At 40.2% G+C, this 24,549-nt stretch overlaps 1 protein-coding gene across 1 annotated transcript; it reads right to left on the minus strand.

Moving 5' to 3' along the window:
- Positions 1 to 383: 383 nt before the first annotated feature.
- On the minus strand, positions 384 to 1,008 carry LOC145799758 (uncharacterized). Its single transcript, XM_082889391.1, has 3 exons — positions 760 to 1,008; positions 514 to 652; positions 384 to 403 (listed from the first exon to the last, which is right to left on the minus strand). Exons 1-3 carry the CDS (start codon positions 1,006 to 1,008, stop codon positions 384 to 386), a joined length of 408 nt encoding a protein of 135 aa, XP_082745517.1.
- Between the last annotated feature and the right edge of the window lie 23,541 nt (positions 1,009 to 24,549).

Below are 24,549 nucleotides of genomic sequence, written 5' to 3' on the forward strand. Positions count from 1 at the left end.
TTCCCCGACAATCTTCCTGCAACAAATCCAGCGACCAAAATATTTAGTCGGAAAAGCTTTTCGGCGACTGAAATCTTACTTTTGGCGGCTAAAACTTTAGTCACCAAAAGTGCAATTTCTTGTAGTGATATGACACGCGATAAACCAAATCTCGTCAAACTTTACCATATCCATCCACACCCCAATTGGTTCCCCACGAATTCTTGACCTAGTAGTATTCTATTTCATCTTCTATGCCATATCCTATCAACAACATTGCATGTTTAACTAACATTTTTGTTCTATTATTATCCTCCTCCTCCTCCTCCTTCTTCATCTCCTCCTCCTCCTCCTCCTCCTCCTCCTCCTCCTCCTCATCATCATCATCATCATCATCATCATCATCATCGTCTTGATAAATTCCCTACACAAAAAGAAAAAATGGATAAAAATTATGATAATTTTAAATAATAATAATAATATTAATAATAATAATAATAATTAGTATTATTATTATTTATAATCATATGTTACTTACATGTCTGAAAGTGGTGAGGGGTTGGTAGACATCCACCATACTAGCAATCAGATGGTTATCAATGAGTTGTACAAATTGATTAGGGAATTCTTCAAATTTGATGGTTTCATAATCTTCGATATATAACCTTTGTGTCTGAAAAACAAGAATACAAAAAATAAAATAATAAAAATTTGATAATTCGTGATTCATTTGAAAAGTTAATTTATAAAAAAAAGTATACACATATATAACTACTTTACATGTGGGTTTGGCATGCACTCTCCACTCATTCCATGATATGGATAATCTTCATCCACAGATACCCCATAATTTTGTATAAAAGTCAAAGCCTTACTAAGATTAGAATTACAACATCCCATTGCATCCTCCTGGGGATCTCTAGGCAGATATCTAACCCAAACACAATCTATAATCTCCTGTACTAACAATTGAATGATGTCTTCAGTTTGTAACATGTAAAGTGACTCACAGGCCGCAGTTGCGGCCATTGTTGCAGGTAGACACCCCATTTTTGACCGTCCTCAAGACTTGGACGTCACCATTGGAACACTTGGTGATTACCCTTGTTTGTGTTCGTTTGGAGTTCCCGGAGGTCTCGGCTCGCGCGCCTTGCCTCAGGATCTCCGAACTTGACTGTTTAGTGTCTGGTTTTGCACCAAACACTTGTGTTTTGCCTTGGAGGGGCAGGGAATGCCTTGTGAGGCATCCCCACACACCACCGGCCATGGCTAGAGGTCACCGGCTGGTTTTTGCTGTCATCGGCACTCTTTGTTGCCGGTCGGCACTAAATTTTGTCAAAATGACATCTTTGGCCGGCCGACTACTGTGCATCTGCTTTTGTAGATATTTTGTCACAACTGTCTTGCATTTGGCTCCCCTCCATACATGTGTATGGAGGGATCTCCCTCTTTAGAAGCTTGTCTTGTAAGCTTTACAAGACAATAAGCTCTATAAAGAGAGGTCTTCTCTCTTGTTGCAAGGGTTAGACACTTGAGACACTTGAGACACTTTAGATATTTTTAGACAGCCATTTTTAGGGTTTTGAGTTCTAGGGTTAGAAACCATACACTTTCTATCTCTATATCTCCCTCTTGTGTGTGTTTAGGTGCATTTGTGTCTTACTATTGCACACAAACACATAGTGTTTCACCTTCACTTAGCTACTGAGGTTCTAAGAGGTTGGTTTTGAAGTTTTGGAGCTGTTTTCAACCTAAAAGGAGCTGTTGCAGCATCATTGTTGAAGGGGTCTTCAAGGGAAAGAAACTAGCCCCTTTATTTCCCATTTTTGCATTACATTTTTAGCTGTCTTAAAGTCATTTTTGAGCTTAGTGTATAATACAAAAAAGTTCTGTTTTTTAGCCCTCTTAATTGTTTATTAAGAGTGTTTTGTGGTTTGGAGGTGTTTGACCCCTCTTAGGCCTTGAAAGGCCCCATTTTGTGCTATTTTGAGTGAGTTTTGAGACTTTGGTGTTTGGGCCTCTTCACCACTGAAATCTTGAGTGCCTTGAAGTCTCCAAAAGGGGAGGGCCACCCCCTCTCCTTGTTGTCCTTAAAATGGACCCTTTTTGACCTCTTGAGGGAGCATCATGTTAGACTATGTATTGATCATGTCTTGGTTGTTTTCCATGCTTATTATGCCATGATATAATCTTACTATGTGTTGGTTTTGGTACACCATGCATGCTTAGCATACCTACCATGTAATGCCTTGTTTTTGCCTTAATATGCCTTGGGTTGTTAGCCTTTGCTCGAGCATGTTTTAGGTCTCGTTTTGTGAAGCTTGTGTGCTTATTTTGCCATGCTAAAGGTCTGTCCATAGTTGTTTGGGTCGGCCATGGCACGCGTTATATGCCCCCTTTGCATTTTGGCTTGTTGGCCTCAAGTGTGTGAGTTGGTAGCATGCACTATTTGCTTTATTCTAATGATTTGGCATCATTTTTAGCATAATTTCAGACCTTATAGCATGCTTGTATGTTTGCTTTGGACACCTCTTTGAAGCTTTGGAAGCTTGACTTGCATACCCAATGTTTTGGCCTTTGTGTATGCTTTTGATTTTGAGCCACTTAGATGCCATCTAGGGGGTCCCCTTTGCATGGTCTAGGTCTGCTTTGAACCTATTTTAAGTCCCCTTAGCCTTGTGAGGCTTGGTTGGCTTGGTCATGGTTCAAGCCCCTTTGACTTGCTTCAAGCACTTGGGCCATTTGTTGCATGTTTAGCTTGACTTGTTGCTTGGTTTGGCACCATGCTTTAACATGATTTTCAATGCTTACCTTGCATGCTATATGTCCATGATTACCTTCTTTCAAATGTGTTTGAGAGTTGTCCCATTTGTGCCTAAGTGTTGACCCTTAACATGTGCATGTGTGTATGTGCTTAGTCCTTTATTTTGGTTACTTTGGCCATTGTTTTAGGCCTATTTAGAGCTGCCTAAATCATGTATAAGTCCATCTTTTCATCCGTTTGCATTGCCTCATGTTTGCTTGTATGCTTGCATAAGATGTCTTGCCATGCCATGTTGCATCCTTAGCTTACATGCCTAGGTTGCATTGCATCTTGCATGCATGCCTTGTTCCTTGACTTGGTGATAGGAATTGGGCCTTGGTTTGTTTGTTTGGTTTGCATTTCATTTGACATGAAAGTTGTACACTTGATTCTTTGGGCCATCATGCATGGAAATGCGTGATTGGTGGTCCGAGAATCGAGACATATGTCCTCTTGAGTCAAAAACATGATAGGGGACATGATTGGTGCATATATGCCTTGAATTGTACTGCCATGCTCTGCCTTGCCCTCTGTTGCTGTCAATTGCAGATTCTGCAGGAACACTCTGCCGACCGGCAGTGCCAAGTGCCGACCGGTAATCCTGTCTCTGCCGATAGCTTCATCAATGGCCGGTGGCCACATGACACTGCCGGTGACAATCCTATTCAGCCGGTGATGTCTCCCAGCAATACAGAGGTTTTGGCAGCCTCCAGAGCAGTAAGAGAAGGAAAACAGAGGTAGCCTATGCATGGCGGTGCGCTTCCGAGCAGGACCGAGCATGCATTGCATCGAGCTCTTCTCCCGGGGCGGTTTATCTGATTTTCCTAGCTTAAATTAGTTTGCTTAGCTGATTAGGCAATTTGTAATATTTAATTAGCTTGCGTAGTTAATTAATCTGTAATATTTATTTGGTCCCTCCGAGTGAGGGCAATTTTGTAATAAGTGTGGGTGAGTGTGTGAATGTCTTCTAACCCCCACTTCTTTCTTCCCTTTTATTTACCTGCTTTGATGGTTAGTATTAGGGCACGTTTAAATTAGCATACCTTATGCAATGCATGCGTGAATCCATACATTTGCTTTGCATGCACCGGGCTCGGTACATCATGCTAACTGCATTTGTATTTCAAATTCCAAATTGAATACGTGCATCAATTGGTTGCATTCCACATGCCATGTTTAGGTTAGCCGAGCCTACTCTAATTACATCTTGCATGTGTTGCATTAGTCAATTTGACATGAACTAGGATCACGCATGTTTGCTAACAAGTTTATTGTTTTGGCACGGAGTACGATGTAAGTATTTATGCTTTAGCATCTCGCATGCGTGTGAGTGCTAACATGATAGCATGCTTACTATGTGGCTAAGTGCTTATATGAGATAAATTGTTTGAATGCCTGTGAGTGAAGGTTGGATTGTCTGAGTTGGAAAAACTCGTTGAAATCCGTATTTTAGCCTACTTGCGAGTAGCAAATTCCAAAACATTTTCCAAAACAAACGGATATGCAATGCTTATTTCCAAATTAGGCAATCTAGTCTATACTTGTTTGCTGCGAGCATAACATAGTAATTCTAGGCTAATAATTGGAATAAGAACACATAACGTTTTCAAAATCGGATATCATGGTTAGTAGAGGCCGGTCTTTGGACCGGGCGAAAGGGGGTGCTCATAGCTGACCTTCCCCGATCGTACCCAAGCTCCCGAGCCGAGACAACTCCGGTGATGACGGACACATGGCCTTCGGCACCGAGTCAGGGTTTCCTAAATTCCCCCTTAAAAAAATATTTAGGTGGCGACTCTGTATCTGGCAAAGCAGTCCATGTTTGGCACTTCTTTCTCTAAAAATCTGTTTTCTCAAAACGATTTGCCAGATTTGGACTCTTTGGTTCAAGATTAAGAACCGTGACACAAATCGAGTCCGAACTGTAGCGGGGTCCCTCGCGAACGTGTTACAGTTTCTGGCGACTCTGCTGGGGAGGTTAGAGAGCTTGACTCGAACTCGTGATATCCTGTTTTGATTTCACTTATGTATTTCTTTGCATTGCATGTGCATTGGTGCGCCTAGGACACCGTGTTTGCCATCTGCCATTCCTGAACGGTTTGTCGGAGGCTTGTTTTGTCAAGGCATGACCATAAGGCTGACCGGTTATGGGCTCTGACAGTATGTGAACACAAACCCCGGTTTTGCCGGGGCACCCTTCTCGACCATTCGACCTAGTGCATATTCGGATCCATAGTGACCATTCCAAGCTAGGACAGGTTGCTTACCCGATGTTAGGTTGTTTGAAAACTGCTACGTGCATAGTGAAACCCTAGCTCCTGACAAAATTGGATAGGGAAACCCTACCCCAACATAGGGGTGTTTTGGCTCTCTTTACTTGCTATGTGCTTTTAGAGTGTTGCTCTACAGGAACGTGCATATCAGTTTGCAAGTTTGAGTATCAGAACTGAGGACACCAGTATCAGTGTCAGTTATGAGAATCAGTTATCTGCGGGCATCGGGTTCAGTTTTGGGGACAGTGATTTCTGGGGAACAGTGATCAGCAGTAGAGTACAGTTGTTCAGCTACACCCGTGTTTGATCTGTTTGGGCTGAAATGCTGTTTGTTGTCTCTTTCAGTTCAGACAGTTGGAACAGAATAGCTAACATCCCCCCTTGCCGAGGCAGGACTCGTGATGACCCAGAATTCAGAAGAGATCGTAGTTATGATAGCTGCATTAGAGCAAGGGATCACTCTGCAAAGTGAGGCCAACATTGATGTGTCACATCCACCCAGGTCGCCTGTTGCGCACCCTGTTTGGGCCCCCCAGCTATACCAGGCTCGCGAGCCTACTACATTTGAACTAATGGGGATGATAGGTGATCTCCAGAGGTCTGTGGCGGATCTCGCCTACCGAATGTCAGCTTCACCGCCAGCCGCACCATATGCCAGGAGTTTTGTACCCCAGGAGCCCCCGTTGTTGGGGCGAATTATGATTGAACTTAGCCAACCGGAGATGGCCTCCAACTATGGTAATGACATATCAACATCAACTCAAACCCCCGATCAGGCTGAGGCCAAAGGAAAAGACAAAATGAAGGCAGATGCCGATCCCATTGAACAACTGCTGTGGGCAGTCGAGGCTTCGAAAGCCGGAGGGATGAACAAGCAACAGATATCCGCAGTTGTGGCAAAAACTGTGGAGAATGCTTTCCCCACTCCACCTGAGGGTAGTTCAAGCCAGTCAAAAAATCGGGATAGGCCCCGTCATACCAAAACAGTTCCTCCTGTTCCCGCCCCTGCACCCGGGAAAGATCAGAAGGCTAAGGTGGCGCCTGCCGACCCTTTCGCTTGTGCGGCTAGTAAGAGCGCTCAGACTCCAAAGTACCCGTCCCGGCGGCGCAGGACTTTTCATGCTCTCTACATGCCTTTGTCCAAGGCACTTCAGATCCTTGCCGAGAGGGGGCACCTTAAACCCTTGGAGCCTCGGCCCCTCCCGAAGAATCTCCCTGCCACGCATGATGCTGCCCAGTACTGCGCGTACCACCAGCAAACAGGCCATGCCACCAACAATTGCTTCCGCCTCTGTCATGAGGTGTAGGATTTGATTGACAACGAGGTTATCCTCCCGCCTACCTCAGTCAAGTACGTTACCACCCAGTTATTGGATTTTGAGGACACAGATACTGCAAGTATGTAATCAGAAAGTGAACCACCTGCGGGCGGCATCTGGATATATTTTGAATGTGGCTTCTGGCACGCATTTTTGAACATTTGTGAATGCTAGCTTTGTAAATTCTGGCTGGGGTGTCGAGTCAGTCTTTTGTTTTGAGTCTGTCTCTTTGTTTTGAGTCAGTCTTTTTGCTTAAGGGTCTGTCTTGTTGTAGCAAGTCAGTCCCCTTTTGTATAGAATACCAGGTGATTCTGGGGTTGTTGTCCCGAACACCATTTTGTCTTGTAATTACCTGTTTTTGTTTTTGAGTCTGTTTCTGCCGAGGGGCCAGTTACACTAACAAATCTGAATGAAACAGCTGTTGCTATCTCACTTTCATGCTTGCTTTCAGCATAAGTGCCAGAGGATTTGAATGGGCTGACAGTACATCTCGCATGCTCTCTTGCGCGCCAAACCCATTGCATTAACCTAAGTTTTTTTTCAAAAACCTCTTTCGAACACTGCGGTGATAAAAACGAAGAGGAAGGAATTCCTCGGGTTTTGCAAAATTTTGATCAAATTGAGAAAAAGAGAGGCGTGCTAAGCCTTTTTATGAACGAAATCATGCATGTCAGCATGAGTACTGGGAAGGACCCTGGCTTGATCCAGATTGGTTCCACACTATCTTCGGCACGAGCGATTCGTCGCTTTTCTTAAAAACTTTCAAAAACAAATGTTTTACACGGCCCTGTAAAGACCTGTGTGGAACCGCTCTTGAGATTGTGCAGCCTAGGATCGCTCTCAGCCTCAAGACTCAACCCCCTCACTTTCAAACCTCGAACCCGTTCAGAAAGCTCAACGGTCAAACGTCATGCAAGGTCTGTATGGACAGATCAGAAACAGCCCTCGAACAAGAGGCAACAAAGCCGAATCAAAAGAGTAGATCTCACCTGAAAGAGCTCGTGGAGCAGCCATGACGGAGTCTCCTACAAATCATTGCAACAGCCGTTCTCCTAGACACAGAGAGGCTTCAACTTCAAAAACCATTTGGCATGGACTTGTTACACTTTTACCCTTTGAGGGGCTCGCTGGGCCGAAAACCCAGAAGGGCGACCCAGGCAAAAGTTAGAGCAAGAGAAAAAAAATACAAAAAAGAAAAGAAAAGAAAAGAACAGAAAAAATGTGAAAAAGAAAAGGAAAAGAAATGAACAAAAGAAAATGAATAATAAAAAAAAAAAGCTCGCAAGGTCGAAAACCCGCATTGGGTGCCTTGGCAAAAGTTAGAGCCTGAAAAGTGAAGGTTAAAATACCCGAGTGTACCTTAACCGGAACTACGTAAGGCTTGATTCCCATGTTTGGGATACGTAGGCAACTTCACCACGAAGTCCAGCCCCCAACGCTTTCATAGCGTCTCTGTCCATACAAATGGTTTCAACTTCATCCCAAAGTCCAGTCACCAACGCCTCCAAGGTGACTGTGTCCATATATTTGTTGTGACCGTCTTCATCATCTCTGTGTCCAAGAGCTTGACCACCGCCAATGAAGATTGTTTGTGGACCGCTGCGGCACCGTCTAAACAAGGGGCAACTTTCCATTGCCACGAGTCGTCGTAAGACGCCACTCAAACTAGGGGCAACTTTCTGTTGCCATCCACCCCCTTAAGCCAGGGGCAATTTTCCATTACCTCTGATCCGAGGTTGCGCATCTAAAAGAGTAAGTTCCATGCTCGTCGAGCATTGACTGTTTGCAAAATAGTTTTTGAAAATTTTTACCGAGGTTGACTATTTTCTCGAAAACTATTCCATTTTCCAAAATTGGACCATTTTCTTGGACCCAAAAGGGAAAATTTTCAGTGCTTATAGCCTAACTTCCATGGTTTTCAAATAAAAAATCGAACAAGTACGTTAATCCGACTCTCATTTTGATCAAAACTGTTTTAGTGGAAAGCGAAAACAAAGAATGGTTAAAATGATGAACTAAGGGCACAGTTGAGCCAGGCGCTCTGTCTCCTCCCCGTCGTCAACATACTTGCCAGAAGGGCACCCTACCCACCAGAAGAAATAGCCGTGAGCTAACGGCATTGGGCATGAACCCGCAACTTCCTATTCATTCATTGATCACCTTGGGGAGGGACGAAAAATAAGAGAATGAAGAATAAAGAGGTGTGAGTTGAGAGAAAAGTGAGGAAAAAGGGTTTTGAGAGAAAAACCGAGCTTGAGGGTCGAGTGATGTGAGAATCACAAATGAGAAAATGGTGGGAAACGATACCCAGAGAAACTGGCTCCTCGTGATCTGAGGCCCCCCTTCTTCGTTAACGCGTCTGTATGTCGTGTCTTTTCTTTTGTTTACCTCAACCTTTTGTTTTGGGTCTTTACCGAGCGTGTCTCGTTGTGTTTAGGTCGTGTACCTTTATTGAGTCCTCTCTGCTGTGTCCAGCTGTAGGCTAGATACCCCGGTTTGAAAAACCCTTATTCAATTTCAAAAAAAATCGTTTATACTCAGAATGCTGTGCCATTCTCTATATTTGAGCATGCTTTAACTCCAACCGGTTCCGTCTTTGAGCTCTGTCTTGTCAGACTGGGCCGTTCGCTCCGAATTTGCTGTGTGCAAAATCAACCGAATGCTGTGTTATGGACTGTATGCAGATTAATCCCCAACAGAGTAAAAGGCTGTGTATGTCCAGAATCAGGCAGTGGGTTGCTTGGGTTTATTTTGTTGTTGGCTATTTAGTTATCTGATTACCACAGTGCAAGTGTTCAACATTAAGACAACCAATCATATTGCATTTACATTGAGGTGTAACATGGGATGCGATGCAATACATGAGATATGTAAATGTAACACTTTTTAAGCAAAAAGTTTGTTCATTTCATAATCTTTTCCAAGTACAAAGTTTTGAGGAAAACAAAAATCTGCCTACGACAGTACAAGGTAATCTAACTACCGACAAAAGGAAAAGTACAAGAAAGAAGAAAAACGACAAAAATCTGTATCCATATCCAGCAACTCCGAGGGCTAACGGTCTGTCCTAGTCCTCTTCCTAGACGAAGGTCCAGGAGCATCATTAGCATCGTCATCAGAGGCCGAGCTAGCGCCGCCTCCGGTCTCCTCCTCCGATGACTCCGACTCTGCCTCTGCCTCTGCCTCTGCCTCCGCCTCCGCCTCCGGTCTCCTCCTCCGATGGTTTGGAGGTGTTTGGCCCCTCTTAGGCCTTGAAAGGCCCCATTTTGTGCTATTTTGAGTGAGTTTTGAGACTTTGGTGTTTGGGCCTCTTCACCACTGAAATCTTGAGGGATTTCAGTGGTGAAGATGGTGCCTTGAAGTCTCCAAAAGGGGAGGGCCACCCCCTCTCCTTGGGCCATTTGACATGAAAGTTGCACACTTGATTCTTTGGGCCATCATGCATGGAAATGCCTGATTGGTGGTCCGAGAATCGAGACACATGTCCTCTTGAGTCACAAACATGATAGGGGACATGATTGGTGCATATATGCCTTGAATTGTACTGCCATGCTCTGCCTTGCCCTCTGTTGCTGTCAATTGCAGATTTTCCAGGAACACTCTGCCGACCGGCAGTGCCAAGTGCCGACCGGCAATCCTGTCTCTGCCGATAGCTTCATCAATGGCCGGTGGCCACATGACACTGCCGGTGACAATCCTATTCAGCCGATGATGCCTCCCAGCATCCAGAGAAGCAATACTGAGGTTTTGGTAGCCTCCAGAGGAGTAAAAGAAGGAAAACAGAGGCAGCCTATGCATGGCGGTGCGCTTCCGAGCAGGACCGAGCATTCATTGCATCGAGCTCTTCTCCCGGGGCGGTTTATCTGATTTTCCTAGCTTAAATTAGTTTGCTTAGTTGATTAGGCAATTTATAATATTTAATTAGCTTGCGTAGTTAATTAATCTGTAATATTTATTTGGTCCCTCCGAGTGAGGGCAATTTTGTAATAATTGTGGGTGAGTGTGTGAATGTCTTCCAACCCCCACTTCTTTCTTCCCTTTTATTTACCTGCTTTGATGGTTAGTATTAGGGCACGTTTAAATTAGCATACCTTATGCAATGCATGCGTGCATCCATACATTTGCTTTGCATGCATCGGGCTCGGTACATCATGCTAACTGCATTTGTATTTCAAATTCCAAATTGAATACGTGCATCAATTGGTTGCATTCCACATGCCATGTTTAGGTTAGCCGAGCCTACTGTAATTACATCTTGCATGTGTTGCATTAGTCAATTTGACATGAACTAGGATCACGCATGTTTGCTAACTAGTTTATTGTTTTGGCACGGAGTACGATGTAAGTATTTATGCTTTAGCATCTCGCATGCGTGTGAATGCTAACATGATAGCATGCTTACTATGTGGCTAAGTGCTTATATGAGATAAACTGTTTGAATGCCTGTGGGTGAAGGTTGGATTGTCTGAGTTGGAAAAACTCGTTGAAATCCGTATTTTAGCCTACTTGCGAGTAGCAAATTCCAAAACATTTTCCAAAACAAACGGATATGCAATGCTTATTTCCAAATTAGGCAATCTAGTCTATACTTGTTTGCTGCGAGCATAACATAGTAATTCTAGGCTAATAATTGGAATAAGAACACATAACGTTTTCAAAATCGGATATCATGGTTAGTAGAGGCCGGTCTTTGGACTGGGCGAAAGGGGTTGCTCATAGCTGACCTTCCCAGATCGTACCCAAGCTCCCGAGCCGAGACAACTCCGGTGATGACGGACACGTGGCCTTCGGCACCGAGTCAGGGTTTCCTAAATTCCCCCTTAAAAAAATATTTAGGTGGCGACTCTGTATCTGGCAAAGCAGTCCATGTTTGGCACTTCTTTCTCTAAAAATCTGTTTTCTCAAAACGATTTACCAGATTTGGACTCTTTGGTTCAAGATTAAGAACCGTGACACAAATCGAGTCCGAACTGTAGCGGGGTCCCTCGCAGACGTGTTACACTGCACAACAGGCTTAAAAATATATATATATATATATATATATATATATACATATTATGTTAGCAATTGAATAATTAAAATAAGGGATTTTTACCTATAAATTTTATTTCATGCACTTGTATTTCATTAAGCCCCATGATTTTTTTCTTAATCAATAAAGTCTCATCATAAAAGTTGTTTGAAAGATTAAATAATTTTTTAAAATATTTTTGACATTTTTACCCTTATTTATATGCAAGCACAAATCTAGAGAAATAGTCAGTACACTTATGGTAGCTATTATTTTTTTACGTTTCAAAATTTAAAATTTTATATAAAAAAAATATACACATGTTTTTGGTAAAATTTATATTTTTGAAAACTAGTCGACAATATCTGTCAAACAAGATCTCAATTGCATATAAAATTATAAAATATAATATATATATATATATATATATATATAAACTTCACACTTCTTTCAATTTAAAAATGTAACTTTTGAAATTTCAAATTTTTTAGAAATTTGTTTTTAAAATTTCACATTGTTTATGAATTGAAAAAAAAAATTAAATTCAAATTTCTAGTAATGTGAAATTTCACATATTTGAAATGTAAAAAAAAAAAATTAAAATAAATTTCCCAATACCATATTAAGTTTTAAGGATATTTTTTCAATTTTATAGAATAACATATGTGAATGTTAGCACTTGTTAAGAATAAAAATAATTTGATTTTTTTTTAAAGAGCGCTAATATTCACAATTTCAATGAATAAAAAAATATACTAGCAAAAAAATATATATATTAATATTCACACCAACTTTCACACTTTCTAAAAATACACAATATTGTATGAATATTAACATTTATATTTATTACATTTCTTTCAAAAATCATACTAGTAAAAAGTTTCCCATTCTAACTATGGTAATTTTTTTACAAAAATATAGATTTTGATTAAATATAAAATCATATTGTAGAAGATAAATTATGTTAGATATTTTAATGAAATCTTCTCTTATAATTAAGTTACCTATTGAATTATGATTCCATTGTCAAATTTGGAGATATAATAAAACAAAAGTGTTTTTTTTTTAATAATTATTTATAGATATATTTTATTTTGAAAGTTATGAGATTAAATGAAATTGAAAATTATGAATAGGACCAAATAAAATACAAGTTTTAAATATAAGAATATTATATTAAATATTAAATCCTAAATTTGCTTACTACATAAACCCTGACGCATGACTGGAGATAAAATATCTGGTCTAGATAAGTGCCAATTGAACTCCTGTGATTAGAAAATTTTATATAATTATCATTTATGACTCGCCAACTAGCAAGTTAATTTATGAAACATTTCAAATTTGCTAATATCATTTAATGAAATTACATTTAAAATAGAATAAACATTTTTTTATTATTATTTTTAGATCCTTAATAATATTGCTTTAAAAGAATAAGGATAAACAATTTTCTAATAGTAGTTCAGGTCGTCCAACAGATATGGTTTACTATTTTGTACAAAAATAGCTCCTAAAATTAGTTGCTTTTTACTTTGTTTTAAGTGATTTCAAAACTTTAAAATTTAATAATTTTTGGTTTATGTCTCCATTTTTTTGTAAAATTTATATTTTTAGAATTCTATTCAAAAGATCTTTCAAATAAAATCTATGAGCAATATGAAATTCCGAAGAAAAAAATTTATGAAGTTTTACTGTATCCGTTTTTATGTCATATTGAAATTTCTCTGGCTTTTATAGAGTGAAGTTTCACTCAGTAAAAGAGAAAAACACAGTGACATAGAAAAAATTATGTATTTTAACAAAAAGAAAAACACAAATACATTCTCAATTGGGGGCCAAGTTAGTTCACTTACCCACTCATATACATTCTCAACTGATAGGTGAAAGTTCAATCATTGACATAAGCAAAGATAGGTGATTTACTCAAAAGATCATGGTTAAAATGTTTGTATCTTTCCTATTATATGGACTTGTAATGGTTATTTATTTCTTTTCTGTTATAGACTTTAATGATGGTTGGTGTTGGGCTTGTGGTTTGTTTTGATGGACTTTCTTGTAACGTCCCAAAATAATTACTATAACCCATACTCAATATCAAGAAGTGATCACAATGATAAAGAAGTTATCTTTCATTGATTTACAATTAAGCTTTACAAAAGAGTGATATAACAGAAAGACAAGATAAAAGTTAGACAAATAAGAAATGCCCTAAAGGCTTGCATCTTTCCAAGACGATGCTTGGTTACAACAAAAGTGGACTTAGGTCCAATATAGTTAAAGCCATTGGCTTGTACAAAAATAAATATAGCAAATACACAAAAGAAGCTCTCGCTCCAAGTCCTCCTAAGCTATTGCCTTAGCGGAGGCATATCATCAGCACCTAAAATGTTTTTCCCACATAGGGTGAGCCAAAGCCCAGTAGAAATAACCCAACACAGTATATGAATCTTAACAAAGCTATAAGGTGAATGCATATACAATGCTCGTGCCAAAGCATTTTATATTTCTCTCCAAAACCATGCAATGCCATGTTATTATCATGGTTCATAAATCATCCCTTTTACAATAGAAAATAGGGTAGTGAATCACACTCTGGGAGTTCCAAAACAAATACAAACTTTCCCGAAAATTTCGTCTGGAGGAAACCGTAAATTGGTACCCATGTAAACGTTGGCTATAAAAGCATTACTATTGCCATTTCACAAAAATTTCGTCTGCGATATCGGCACCCATGTATACACGCAGTTTTCGGGACTTTCACGCTGGACACACAGGCCAAATTATTTGAAGTAATAACAACTCTTTCCCAGATTCACCAATTTTCTCAAAACAGTAACATTTCCAATGTATTAGTGTGAGATAATGCTCAATGTAAATGAATGAGAAAAATAGTGTCAGTTCTCTTAATTCACAAGCAATTTCTACAACAGTAATAGCTATCCTCCACCGATAGTCCAAAACAAATATTTCTAAATAGATAATTAATATTCCATAAAGATAAACTTTTCAAGTTTCAAAAGGTGACTGATAATACATATCCAACTCTACCATCCTCATCAATATCTTTCCAATTCGATAATTTCAACATCAATTTCATTATTTATAGACAATCAACATTTGGGACATTTAGAGTAAAATTCCTTTTCTTTCCAAAATCAACCCCATGTATCAAATCAACCATTTCCACCCAACTCCACATTATTTCTAACATCAAAATCATTTTCAAGACTCTATTTGAAAAACCTCGCTTTTGATTTTTAACTATAGCGATTCTGGTTTTAGACCCGACCCATTTGATATTCTAGACTCTGGGTTGATGGTTTTGTATTATTGTTCTTGTCTTATTCCTCTTTTCCCTCCTTGAGTTTGGCTATTAGGTAGCATTGGTTGCGTTTGGAACAAGTTGGTAGCTTGGTTTTCAAACTTTTGTCCCCTAGAATTTTACTCCTCTGCTCGAGCGTCATTTTTTACGTTCGAGCGGGTTTTGTGAATTTTCAGTACTTTTGCAGGCTTGCAAAACTACTAGGAGAGTCTATTCTATGCTCGAGCAGCCTTTCTTGAGCTCGAGCATTGGTCTTCTGTCTACAAAACTATTAGAAGTGTGTATTTTACGCTCGAGTGTCACTTCTTATGCTCAAGCGGAACAACTCATTGTGTCTGGATGCTCGAGCATCACTTCTTGCGCTCGAGTGAACTGTGCCTATATCAGTCCGTAAAAATCACTTTTTACATCACTTTTTTATATCTCTCACTAAACTTTCTAAAAACCCTATGTTAAGACTCTCTCTCTCTCTAAAACTCATATTTTCTCTTCTAAAACACTTGGATCCATTGATTTCTCCACCCTACTCCCATTGTTAAAAAGGTAGAGTCGTTTAAAGCCTTGTTTTCATCTGAATAGAGTTGAATTTCGGCTTCCTTGTGGTTTCTTCTCTCTCTCTCTCTCTCTCTCTCTCTCTCTCTCTCTCTCTCTCTCTCTCCGTGGTCTTCTAGCTTCAAGGTAGGGATTCTTTACACTCGTGCATGATTTTTAACTTAGCTATTTGTTTTTCAGAAATAATACTGTGATTTTGGAGGATTTTGAACAAATCTAGGGTTTTGGTTTAAAATCAAAAGAGGGGCTTTCAAATAGTTGTATGGAAAATAACTGTGGAAGTGGAAATGACGTTAAGTTATGAACAAATCGTTGATTTTGACTATGGGGTTGGATTTTGGACGAGAAGGGGTTTTGCCCTAAATGTCCCAAATATTTATTTTGTATAAATAAACGAAATTGATGATGGAAATGTGAAATTGGTTGGGTATTAATATTGATGGTGGAGTTGGATATGTATTATCGCTCACATCTTAAATTTTGAAAAGTTTATCCAAAATTGAGATTTTATATTTGTTTAGAAATATCTATTTTGGGTTATTGGTGAATGATAGCTATGATTGTTGTAGAAATCACATGAGGATTGCATGAATTGAAACTAATTTCTTATCTACGTGAATTGAACATTTGTTGCTCATTTAATACATTTTAAATGTATATGATTCTGAGAAAAAGGGGTGAACGTTGGAAATAGGTGTTTATCACCAAATTAAGTTGGCCTGTTGTAGCTCGACTTTTTCGCACCCCCTTTCGGAAGTCGAAATAAGCCCTACAGTTCGGACTCTTGTGGTTCTGAATCTAATCTCACAAGTGCAATGTGAAATAGATAAACACCAAAGAGTCTAAATCCGGCAAATCTTTTGGAAAATCGATTTTTGAATCAAATTGCCAAAAATGGACTACTTTGCCAGATATAGAGTCGCCACCTAAATATTTTGAGAAATCTTTTGGAAAATCCATGACTCGTGCCAAAGGCCACGTGTCTGTCATCACTAAGATTGTCTCGGTTCGGGAACTTAGGTACGAGAGGGGAAGGTCGTGAATGAATTTGAGCACTCCCGCTCGCCCGATCAAAGATCGGCGTCTACTAATCATGATATGAATCTTATGTACATTGTATATTCTTGTTTTGATTATTAGGCTAGCATTACTATGTGATGTGCACACACACAAGTATAGACTAATTTTGCAAGAATCGGAACATTTCGATTCATGTTTGTTTTGAAAATTATTTCGAAATATGTACCACTAGAAAAAGTGATCGCATATGAATATGGTTCAAATTATTCCAATTCAAGCAATAAGCCTTCATCCACAGGCATTCAAACAATTTAGTACTTAGCCTCATGGCAAGCATGCTAGACATGGCAACAATCACACTCATGCGATATGCTAAAGCGAGTCAAGGCTCACCTGGTACTCCAAGCCAAAAAGAAATGATAAAGTTAGAAAGATGCATGATCCTAACTTATGCAATATGACTAATGCAACTCACCCGATAAGCAATCTAAATAGGCTCGACTATTAAACATGATACGTGAAGCAATTTTGATAGCATCTGGTCTAAGCATGTATTCAAAAAAGTATTGGAAATAACAATGCAATTAGAATGATGAACCGAGTCTCGGTGCATGCAATTCGAATGGATGCAAACATGAAGTATGCTAAACAAAACATGATGTCCTTAAGCTAACCATTGTAAGCTAGTAAATAAAGGGAGAAAGACGTGGGGTTGAAAGACATACACATTATTACAAGATTGCGCTCTCACGAAGGAGAGCCCGAATAAATTAACTACGTAACTAAAGCTAAGCTAATTAAGTAATTATTACAAAATGAAATGCATAACTAGTAAAACTACTTAATTAATTATTATAACAACATACGAATTAACTAACTATGCTAGCTAACTAAAATATTACAAAACGAAATTGAATAATTAGTTTAACTAGCTAATTAATTACAAAAACAAATCAAGATTAACTAGCTACAACTAATTAATTACAACAAACATTTAAGCTAAATATTTAAGCTAAAACAGGCCTGGTATGCGAGGAATGCTCACGCGCGTGCTTGGTTTCCACCCGAAATGCCATTATTTTGCTTCTGGAGAGCCTATGTTGCACAATAGAACACTAACACCTTTGCCAACTTCCAGAATAACTCTGCTATGCTTGAAGAACACACTGCTAAATTTTGCATTTGTGGCCGGCTGACCGCCAATGATAGCTTGCCGCCCACCAGTGATGGCTGGCCGGCCATCAAAGGTGGCCTACCGGCCGCTTAAAATGGTCTGCAGGCCACTGCTACCCAGTTCACCTTGCTGCAACAAAGAACAAACAGAGCATGCACAGGGTGTTTTCAAGGGTCTGTTTGCACAACACACCCCTCCTTTTCATGAGCAAATCAAATGAGTAATGAACTTGGTTCACAAACCACCAACTCAAGCAAGTTCATTGCATGATGGCTTGTGCGCGAAAGTGTGCAAGTTCAATAAATGCAATGAAATGAGACTTATACCACTTCCCTTTCATGAAAGGATCAAGGGAAGTGGTGACCTTGGAAACTTGAATCATTTCATTACTAGTGAGTATGAAATGGCCCAAGTTTCCATCTGTTCAATTAACGTCCGATTGAACACAACCAAATTATTATCTTTCACCATTTTAGTTCCATTTTAATTACTCCATCTTAGATTACCATTCATTCTTTAATTCAATTAAGTCCAAAGGGTGAGTTTAAGTCCTCAAATGGAAAGAGAGCTCAAACCAAGTGTTGTCTTAGGCATGAAAGAGACATCATACCGTTGGTAATGAACCCCCTAAGGGATTAAACCATTAAGCATGACATCTCAATCTCATGCTTTAAACAAACAAGTTGTTTGAACCACTTTTAAAGAAAAACAAAAGCCAAGAAAGGAGGGAGGTTGTAGAAGTGATTATGCATGATCACAAGTATGGAAAGCCATAAATAAATGCAATCAACTCAAACAAGAAGGTGTCTAAGGCCTAGAATACCAAACTCATGAGGACAATTACACTATAAGCATGCAAAATGAAGCTGAAATGCAACTATCAACCAAAAATAGTGCTAAAACAATCTAAAAATAGTCCTAAAAAATGCTGGAATTAAGCTAACAATAGCTAGATTAATAGGCTAAAACATATCACAAACTAGGCTAGTAAGTAAGACACAAGGAGGGGAGGCTAACCCCTCAAAATTTGTAATTCAAAACATGATTTTGGCCACTAAAATAATTCTGAAAATCTGTGTTTAAAAGCACAAAAATAGACAATAAAAGGGTGGGAAACACAAGGGTAAAGGCCTCCAAAACAAGGTACAAAGATCGGTGGATCACCCCTCAACCTTTAATGGCCTTAAAACCCAAGTTTCAACCCAAAAATACAGCGGTTTTACAGCCCAAAAATAGTTGGAAAATTCCAAGAAAAAGAGTAGAGAAAAAAGCTAATAGACAAAGCCTTATACCTTGTGAAGAGGAAATCAATTCCAAGCAACAAAACCAAGCAAACAACACCCTCAAGAGCTCCAACAAGGCTCTCGGATACCTCAACTCAAGTATGGAGAGATTTGGTTAAGGGTTTATAGGCAAAGGTTAAGGATTTGTAGGCAAAAGTGTAGGAATTGGCTAGAGAGAGAGAGAGAGAAAGAGAGAGAGAATTGTAGAGAGAGGAAAAATTTTGTTCTAAAATGTTTCCAGCCTTAAAACATGAGAGGGAGGCCTCCTATATATAGAAAACATGAATTCCTCTCAAGAATATCCAGCCCTACATGTGGGAGCAGATGCATGCATTTGTGAAAATAGCTGGCACATCTGTCACAAAATATTTGCAAAAGAAATTGAAGGCCGGTTGGCCATCACTGGTGGCTAGATAGCCACTAATGTGGCCGGTAGCCAAAAAGTGATAGCTGACAGCCCAAAAAGGTGGCTAGCAGGCCACCAAGGGTTACAGGCTTGAAGAACCAAGGCTTGGTCCAAGAATGAGGCAACAAGAGTGTAGGGTTTGAAGGGCTCAAAGCGGTGGCATTCCGCTGAAGACTTCAAGCACTTGACGAGCAAATAAACTCATCATCGGGTGTGTATGCAATGGAATCCAAGTCGTAAGGGCCGTAAAAAATGGGGTGTCTACAGTTGCCCCTCTTTAACAGAACTCAGAGTAATGAAATGATGTGAGTGAATGTGAAACCCCAAAAACAACCCATTTTGGCAAGGCCATAAGACTTGGACAAACGATCAAGATATATAAAAAAAAAAAATCAAGATAAAAGTACATGGTTACACCTATTGGCTGCCTACGTATCCCTTTGCGAGGAATCAAACCAACATAGTTCTGGGGCAAAATGCAAATGATCTGCACAATGCAACTTTGAAAGCTGGACTCACATACTATGCAAAGTCGGCCATTTTGAAAACTTATGATCATGCAAGATGAAGCAATAAGCAATAACAAATGCGATAAGCAAGATAACGAAATAACAACATATGAATGAGCAACTTCGAGTTAAAAACCAACACAGGTTCCATGCAAAAAGGTAAAGCCACACTCTAACCACGCCAAAACAAGAGACGAGGAAAGAAAACACAGCTTAGGGTTGCGTTTGACGCATCTTGAGAAACTGAGAAAACTGCTCGAGGTCGCATTTCATACATCCTGAGAAACTGAAGAACGAAAATTGCTCGGGTTCGTGTTTCACACATCCTGAGAAACAGAGGAAGAAAAACTGCTCAAGGTCGTGTTTCATGCATCGTGAGAAACAAGGAAGACCAGCTGTAGACACCCCATTTTTGACCTTCCTCAAGACTTGGACGTCATCGTTTGAACACTCGATGATCATCCATGCTCGTGTTCGTTTTGAGTTCCCGAAGGACTCGGCTGCGCACCTTGCCTTAGGATCTCTCAACTTGTTTGTTTTGTGCTTGGTTGTGGACCAAGGACTTGTAGTTTTTGCTTCTGAGGGAAGAGGGTGGCTTGTTGGCCATTCTTACAACCCATCGGCTAAGGCTTTGTGCCATCAGCCTTGTTTTCCTGCTATCGGCCATAAGTGTTGGCCGATCGGCACTCTTTTTGGTCGATCAGCCATATTTCTTGGCCAAGACCTTTCTACCTGCTTTTGCAGATATTTTTGTGCCAGCCGTGACAGCTGGTGAGCATAATTCTCATCCTCCATACAGTGTATGGAGGGATTGCATCATGACTCAAGCTTGTTCAACAAGCTTGAGAATTGAAATTCTATAAGAAGGGAGGCCCCTCTCCCTTTCCAGAGGTTCTGAGAATTTGATATAGAAGTTATATCTCTCTCTCTATATTTCCTCTCTCTCTCTCTCTCTCTCTCTCTCTCTCCATATTTGCTCTTGTTCGTGCTCAAAAGTGCAAATCTTCATACTATTGCACACAAACACCTACTAGAACACCATCCTTTTGTTGCTGAGGTACTACGGAGTTGGTTTTAGTGTTTTTGGGTTGGTTTGAACTCAGAAAAGCTACTGGAGTTGTGTTCTTGAAGGTGTTCTTCAAGGGTGAGTAAACTACCTTTTAATCCCTTGTTTTGGCTTAAGCTTTTAGACCTATTTGCATGCTGATTTAAGCTTAACTCTGCAGTAAAAAGTTCTGATTTTTCATGCTTGTGATGTTTGTTTAAGGTCACTTTTGTGTTGGGGGTATTCTAAACCATCCTTTTAAGCTATTGGGACCACCTTGTTTTGGCCTTCTCACCACTGAAATCTAGAAGATTTTCAGTGGTGGAAAGGTGGTTTTGAGGTCCCAAATAGGAGAGGGTCCTCCCCTCTCCTTGTGTCTTGTATGCTAGTATGAATGGCTCATAAAAGCAACATGTTTGTTAAGCTTTTTTTGGCTCAATTTCAGCAAGTATTTGGTGCTATTTTGCCATGCTATACCTCTGTCTAAGGTTGGTTTAATAGCCTCTCGCATGCACCATGCACTTGTAGTGCAATCCTCTCTATTGCCTTAACATACACCTTGTGTTTGGACCATCATTCTTGCATGTTTTGGCTCAACTCAAAGAAGCTTTTAGCCTTGTTTTACCATGCTCAAGCTTTGATTTGTGTTGTCTTGGTCATGCATGCATTGTTTTTGTATAGCCATGGTTCATGCCATGTTTGGTTTTGATAGGTGTAGTGCAATCCCCTTTGTTGGCCTCACTTGCATCATGTCTTATGCCTTTCATGTTGACTTGTTTTGGCTTTGGTCCATGCATGTTTTAGACTCATTTTGGCATGACCTAGGACTGTTTTGGTTGTCCTTGGCCCTTTGGGGCTTGGTTCATGTGGCCTTGGTACAAGATCCTTGGCTAGCCTTATGCTTTCAACCTCCTAGCATGCCATGCTTGTATTATGTGCATGATTTGGCATCATTCCTCACATGATTTCAAAGCTTATTTCATTGCCACATTCTCATGTTTGTCACACCTTGCTCATGTTTGAGGATTGTGCATTGTTGCCTAGTTTATGGACCAATATGTGTGCATGTATGTTTTCCCTTTTGGTGCCTTAGTTTTGGTGTCATTGGCCACTGATTTGGGCATGATTGAGGTTTTCCCATTTTGGTTTAAGTCCATCTTTGCATGTTGTTCAAATGTTGATACATTGCATCATGCTTGCATGTTTGGGTTGCATTGTGTTTTGCATGCTTGTTGCTTACATTGTTGATACATGCTCGGTGCATTGCATGTTGTTACATGCTTGTTGCACTGTATGATTTTGCATGCTTGTTGCATTGTATTGTGTGTGCATACCTTGCCTCTTGATCAAACATGATAGAGGTTAAGGTTTCTTATGTGTTTTGTGCATTTCATCCACATTGAATTGTGCAACTCGGTCTCTTTGGCCATCATGCATCGAAATGCATGATTGATGGCTCAAGAGTAAAGCACTACACTCCTTTGAGCTTCAAACATGATAAGGAGTGTGGTTGCGCAGCATTTTCTTGTAAATGTATTGCTATGCCTCTGTTTGTACTTGGCTGCAGCAAAAGGAGCAGTTTGCAGGAAGAGATGGCTGATCGGCTATCTATTGTGCCGATCGGCTACAAATATCTGGCCGATAGCATCAAAAGTGGTTGATGACCCTTATCCCTTGGCCGATGACCATACCATTTGGCTGATGACCACTCAGCATATCTATGAGGTGAATCAGAAGTGTTTCAGAAGTTGGCACAGTTTTCAGAAGTCTAAAACAGTGCAAACAGAGGCAACATGAGGCATGGCAACGGATTTCCGAGCAAGGCGATCGAGCATGCATCATCCATCACTTCAAGGCAGAGCTGTGGCAGCCTGTTTTAGTTTCATACTTGGCTGGTTTTGTAAATTGATTAATTTTTTAATTAGTTAAGGATTTTGTAATAATTAATTAGCTAAGATAATTAGTTAATTAATTGGTTTGTATTATTCATTCAGACCCTCCGTCGAGAGGGTGAATTTTGTAATAAGTGTGCGTGAGTGTGTGAATATCTTCCAACCCCACGTCTTTCTCCCTTTCACTTAACTGTTTATGATGGTTAGTTCTAGGTCATGTTTTGATTAGCATACTTATGATAGCATGTTTGCATACATTCATTCATATTGCATGCATCGGGCTCGGCACATCATACAAACCACATTTTATTTCAATACATTTACTTGAATACATGTTCGACAACATGTTATCAAGTTGCACCTCATATGCCATCTTAGAATAGCCGAGCTTATTTCTAGTTGCATTTTGCATGTGTCGTATTAGCCGTCTTAACATAAACTAGGATCATCCATGATTTCTAACTAGTTCTCTGTTTTGGCTCGGAGTACACTGTGAGTGTTTTCATTTTAGCATCCTTGCATGAGTGTAAGTGGCTGCTATGATAGCATGCTTGCCATGAGGCTACCTGCTTAAGTGTTTAACTGTATGAATGCCTGTGGATGAAGGCTTCATTGCTTGAATTGGAACAATTCATCAAAATATGAGTTTTAAGCTCACTTGAAGTGGGAAATCATAATTTTTTCTAAGCCCACTCGAGGGTGGCAAATCCACGTCTTAGCCTATTTGTGAGTAGCACCTTCAAACTATTTTCAAATAAAACATGAGATGTTTTGTTCCAACTTAGGCGATATAGTCTATACTTGTATGTTGTGCGCATCACGTAGTAATGACAGATTACTAAACCAGAATAAGAACACATGTGCTTTCAAAAACAAAATATCATGTTAGTAGTGGCTGATATTTGATCGGGTGAGTGGGGGTGCTCATTGCATGACCTTCCCCTCTCGTACCCAAGTTCCCGAGCCGAGGCAACTTTGGTGATGACGGACACTTGTCCTTAGGCACGAGTCAGGCTTTCCTAAATTCCCCATAATAAAATATTTAGGTAGCGACTCTGTATCTGGCAAAGCAGTCCATGTTTGGCACTTCTTTATAAAAATCAGTTTTCCAAAACGATTTGCCGAATTTGGACTCTTTGGTGATTTATCGGTCTTGCATTGCACTTTGCGAGATTAGATTCAGAACTGTGACATTGAGTCCGAACTGTAGTAATCTAATGAACAAAACAGATTTCGCACCATTCGCGCGCGGAGCAGGGACGTTCGGGCACGTCTACACCACCTGGGTCCGCACTTTGCGTGTCCTGAGAAACAAGAGAACCCGCTCGGGCTCACGTTTCGAACATCCCGAGAAACAACATGTCCAGAGCCATGCTTCGCGCATCTTGAGATATAAGAGCAACCGCTCGGGCTCGCGCTTCGCACGTCCCGAGGTAAAATTCGCCCAGGGCCATGCTTTGTGCATCCTGAGATGCAAGAAAAATAGCTCGAGCTCGCACATCGCACGTCCCGACATAAAACTTGCCCAAGGCCGCACTTTGCGCGTCCTAAGATATAAGAAAAACTGCCCAAGGTTGAGCTTCGCACGTCCCAAGATAAAACCTGCCCAGGGCCACGCTTCGCGCGTCCTGAGATATAAGAAAAACCGCTCGGGGTCGTGCTTCGCACGTGCTGAGATAAAACCCGCCCAGGGCCGTGCTCCGCGAGTCCTGAGATACAAGAAAAATGGCTTGGGCTTGTGCTTCACACATCCCGAGATGAAACATGCCCAGGGCTGCGCTTCGCGCATCCTAAGATACAAGAGAGGGATGTGTGATAGATGCACAAAGGTAAACAAATGCGATAGATGCACAGAGTGAATGTGTGCGATCGATGTACAAAGTGATTAAGTCAATTCAATGACAACGCATATTCTATGCATGATGGATAATCAATGTATTGAAAGCATGTTCTATGCA

Source organism: Camellia sinensis, chromosome 9 (genome assembly GCF_055761805.1).
Source record: "Camellia sinensis isolate YWXY chromosome 9, ASM5576180v1, whole genome shotgun sequence".
NCBI classification, from domain to species: Eukaryota; Viridiplantae; Streptophyta; class Magnoliopsida; order Ericales; family Theaceae; genus Camellia; species Camellia sinensis.

What these genes read in the sequence shown, in the direction of transcription:
- LOC145799758 (XM_082889391.1), bottom strand. Translation starts at nt 1,008, where the DNA reads ATGGCCGCAACTGCGGCCTGTGAGTCACTTTACATGTTACAAACTGAA. An exon ending in AGTGCATGCCAAACCCACAT is followed by an intron (nt 653 to 759) that starts GTAAAGTAGTTA and finishes CTTGTTTTTCAG; the next exon opens with ACACAAAGGTTATATATCGA. An exon ending in CACCACTTTCAGACATGTAA is followed by an intron (nt 404 to 513) that starts GTAACATATGAT and finishes CTTTTTGTGTAG; the next exon opens with GGAATTTATCAAGACGATGA.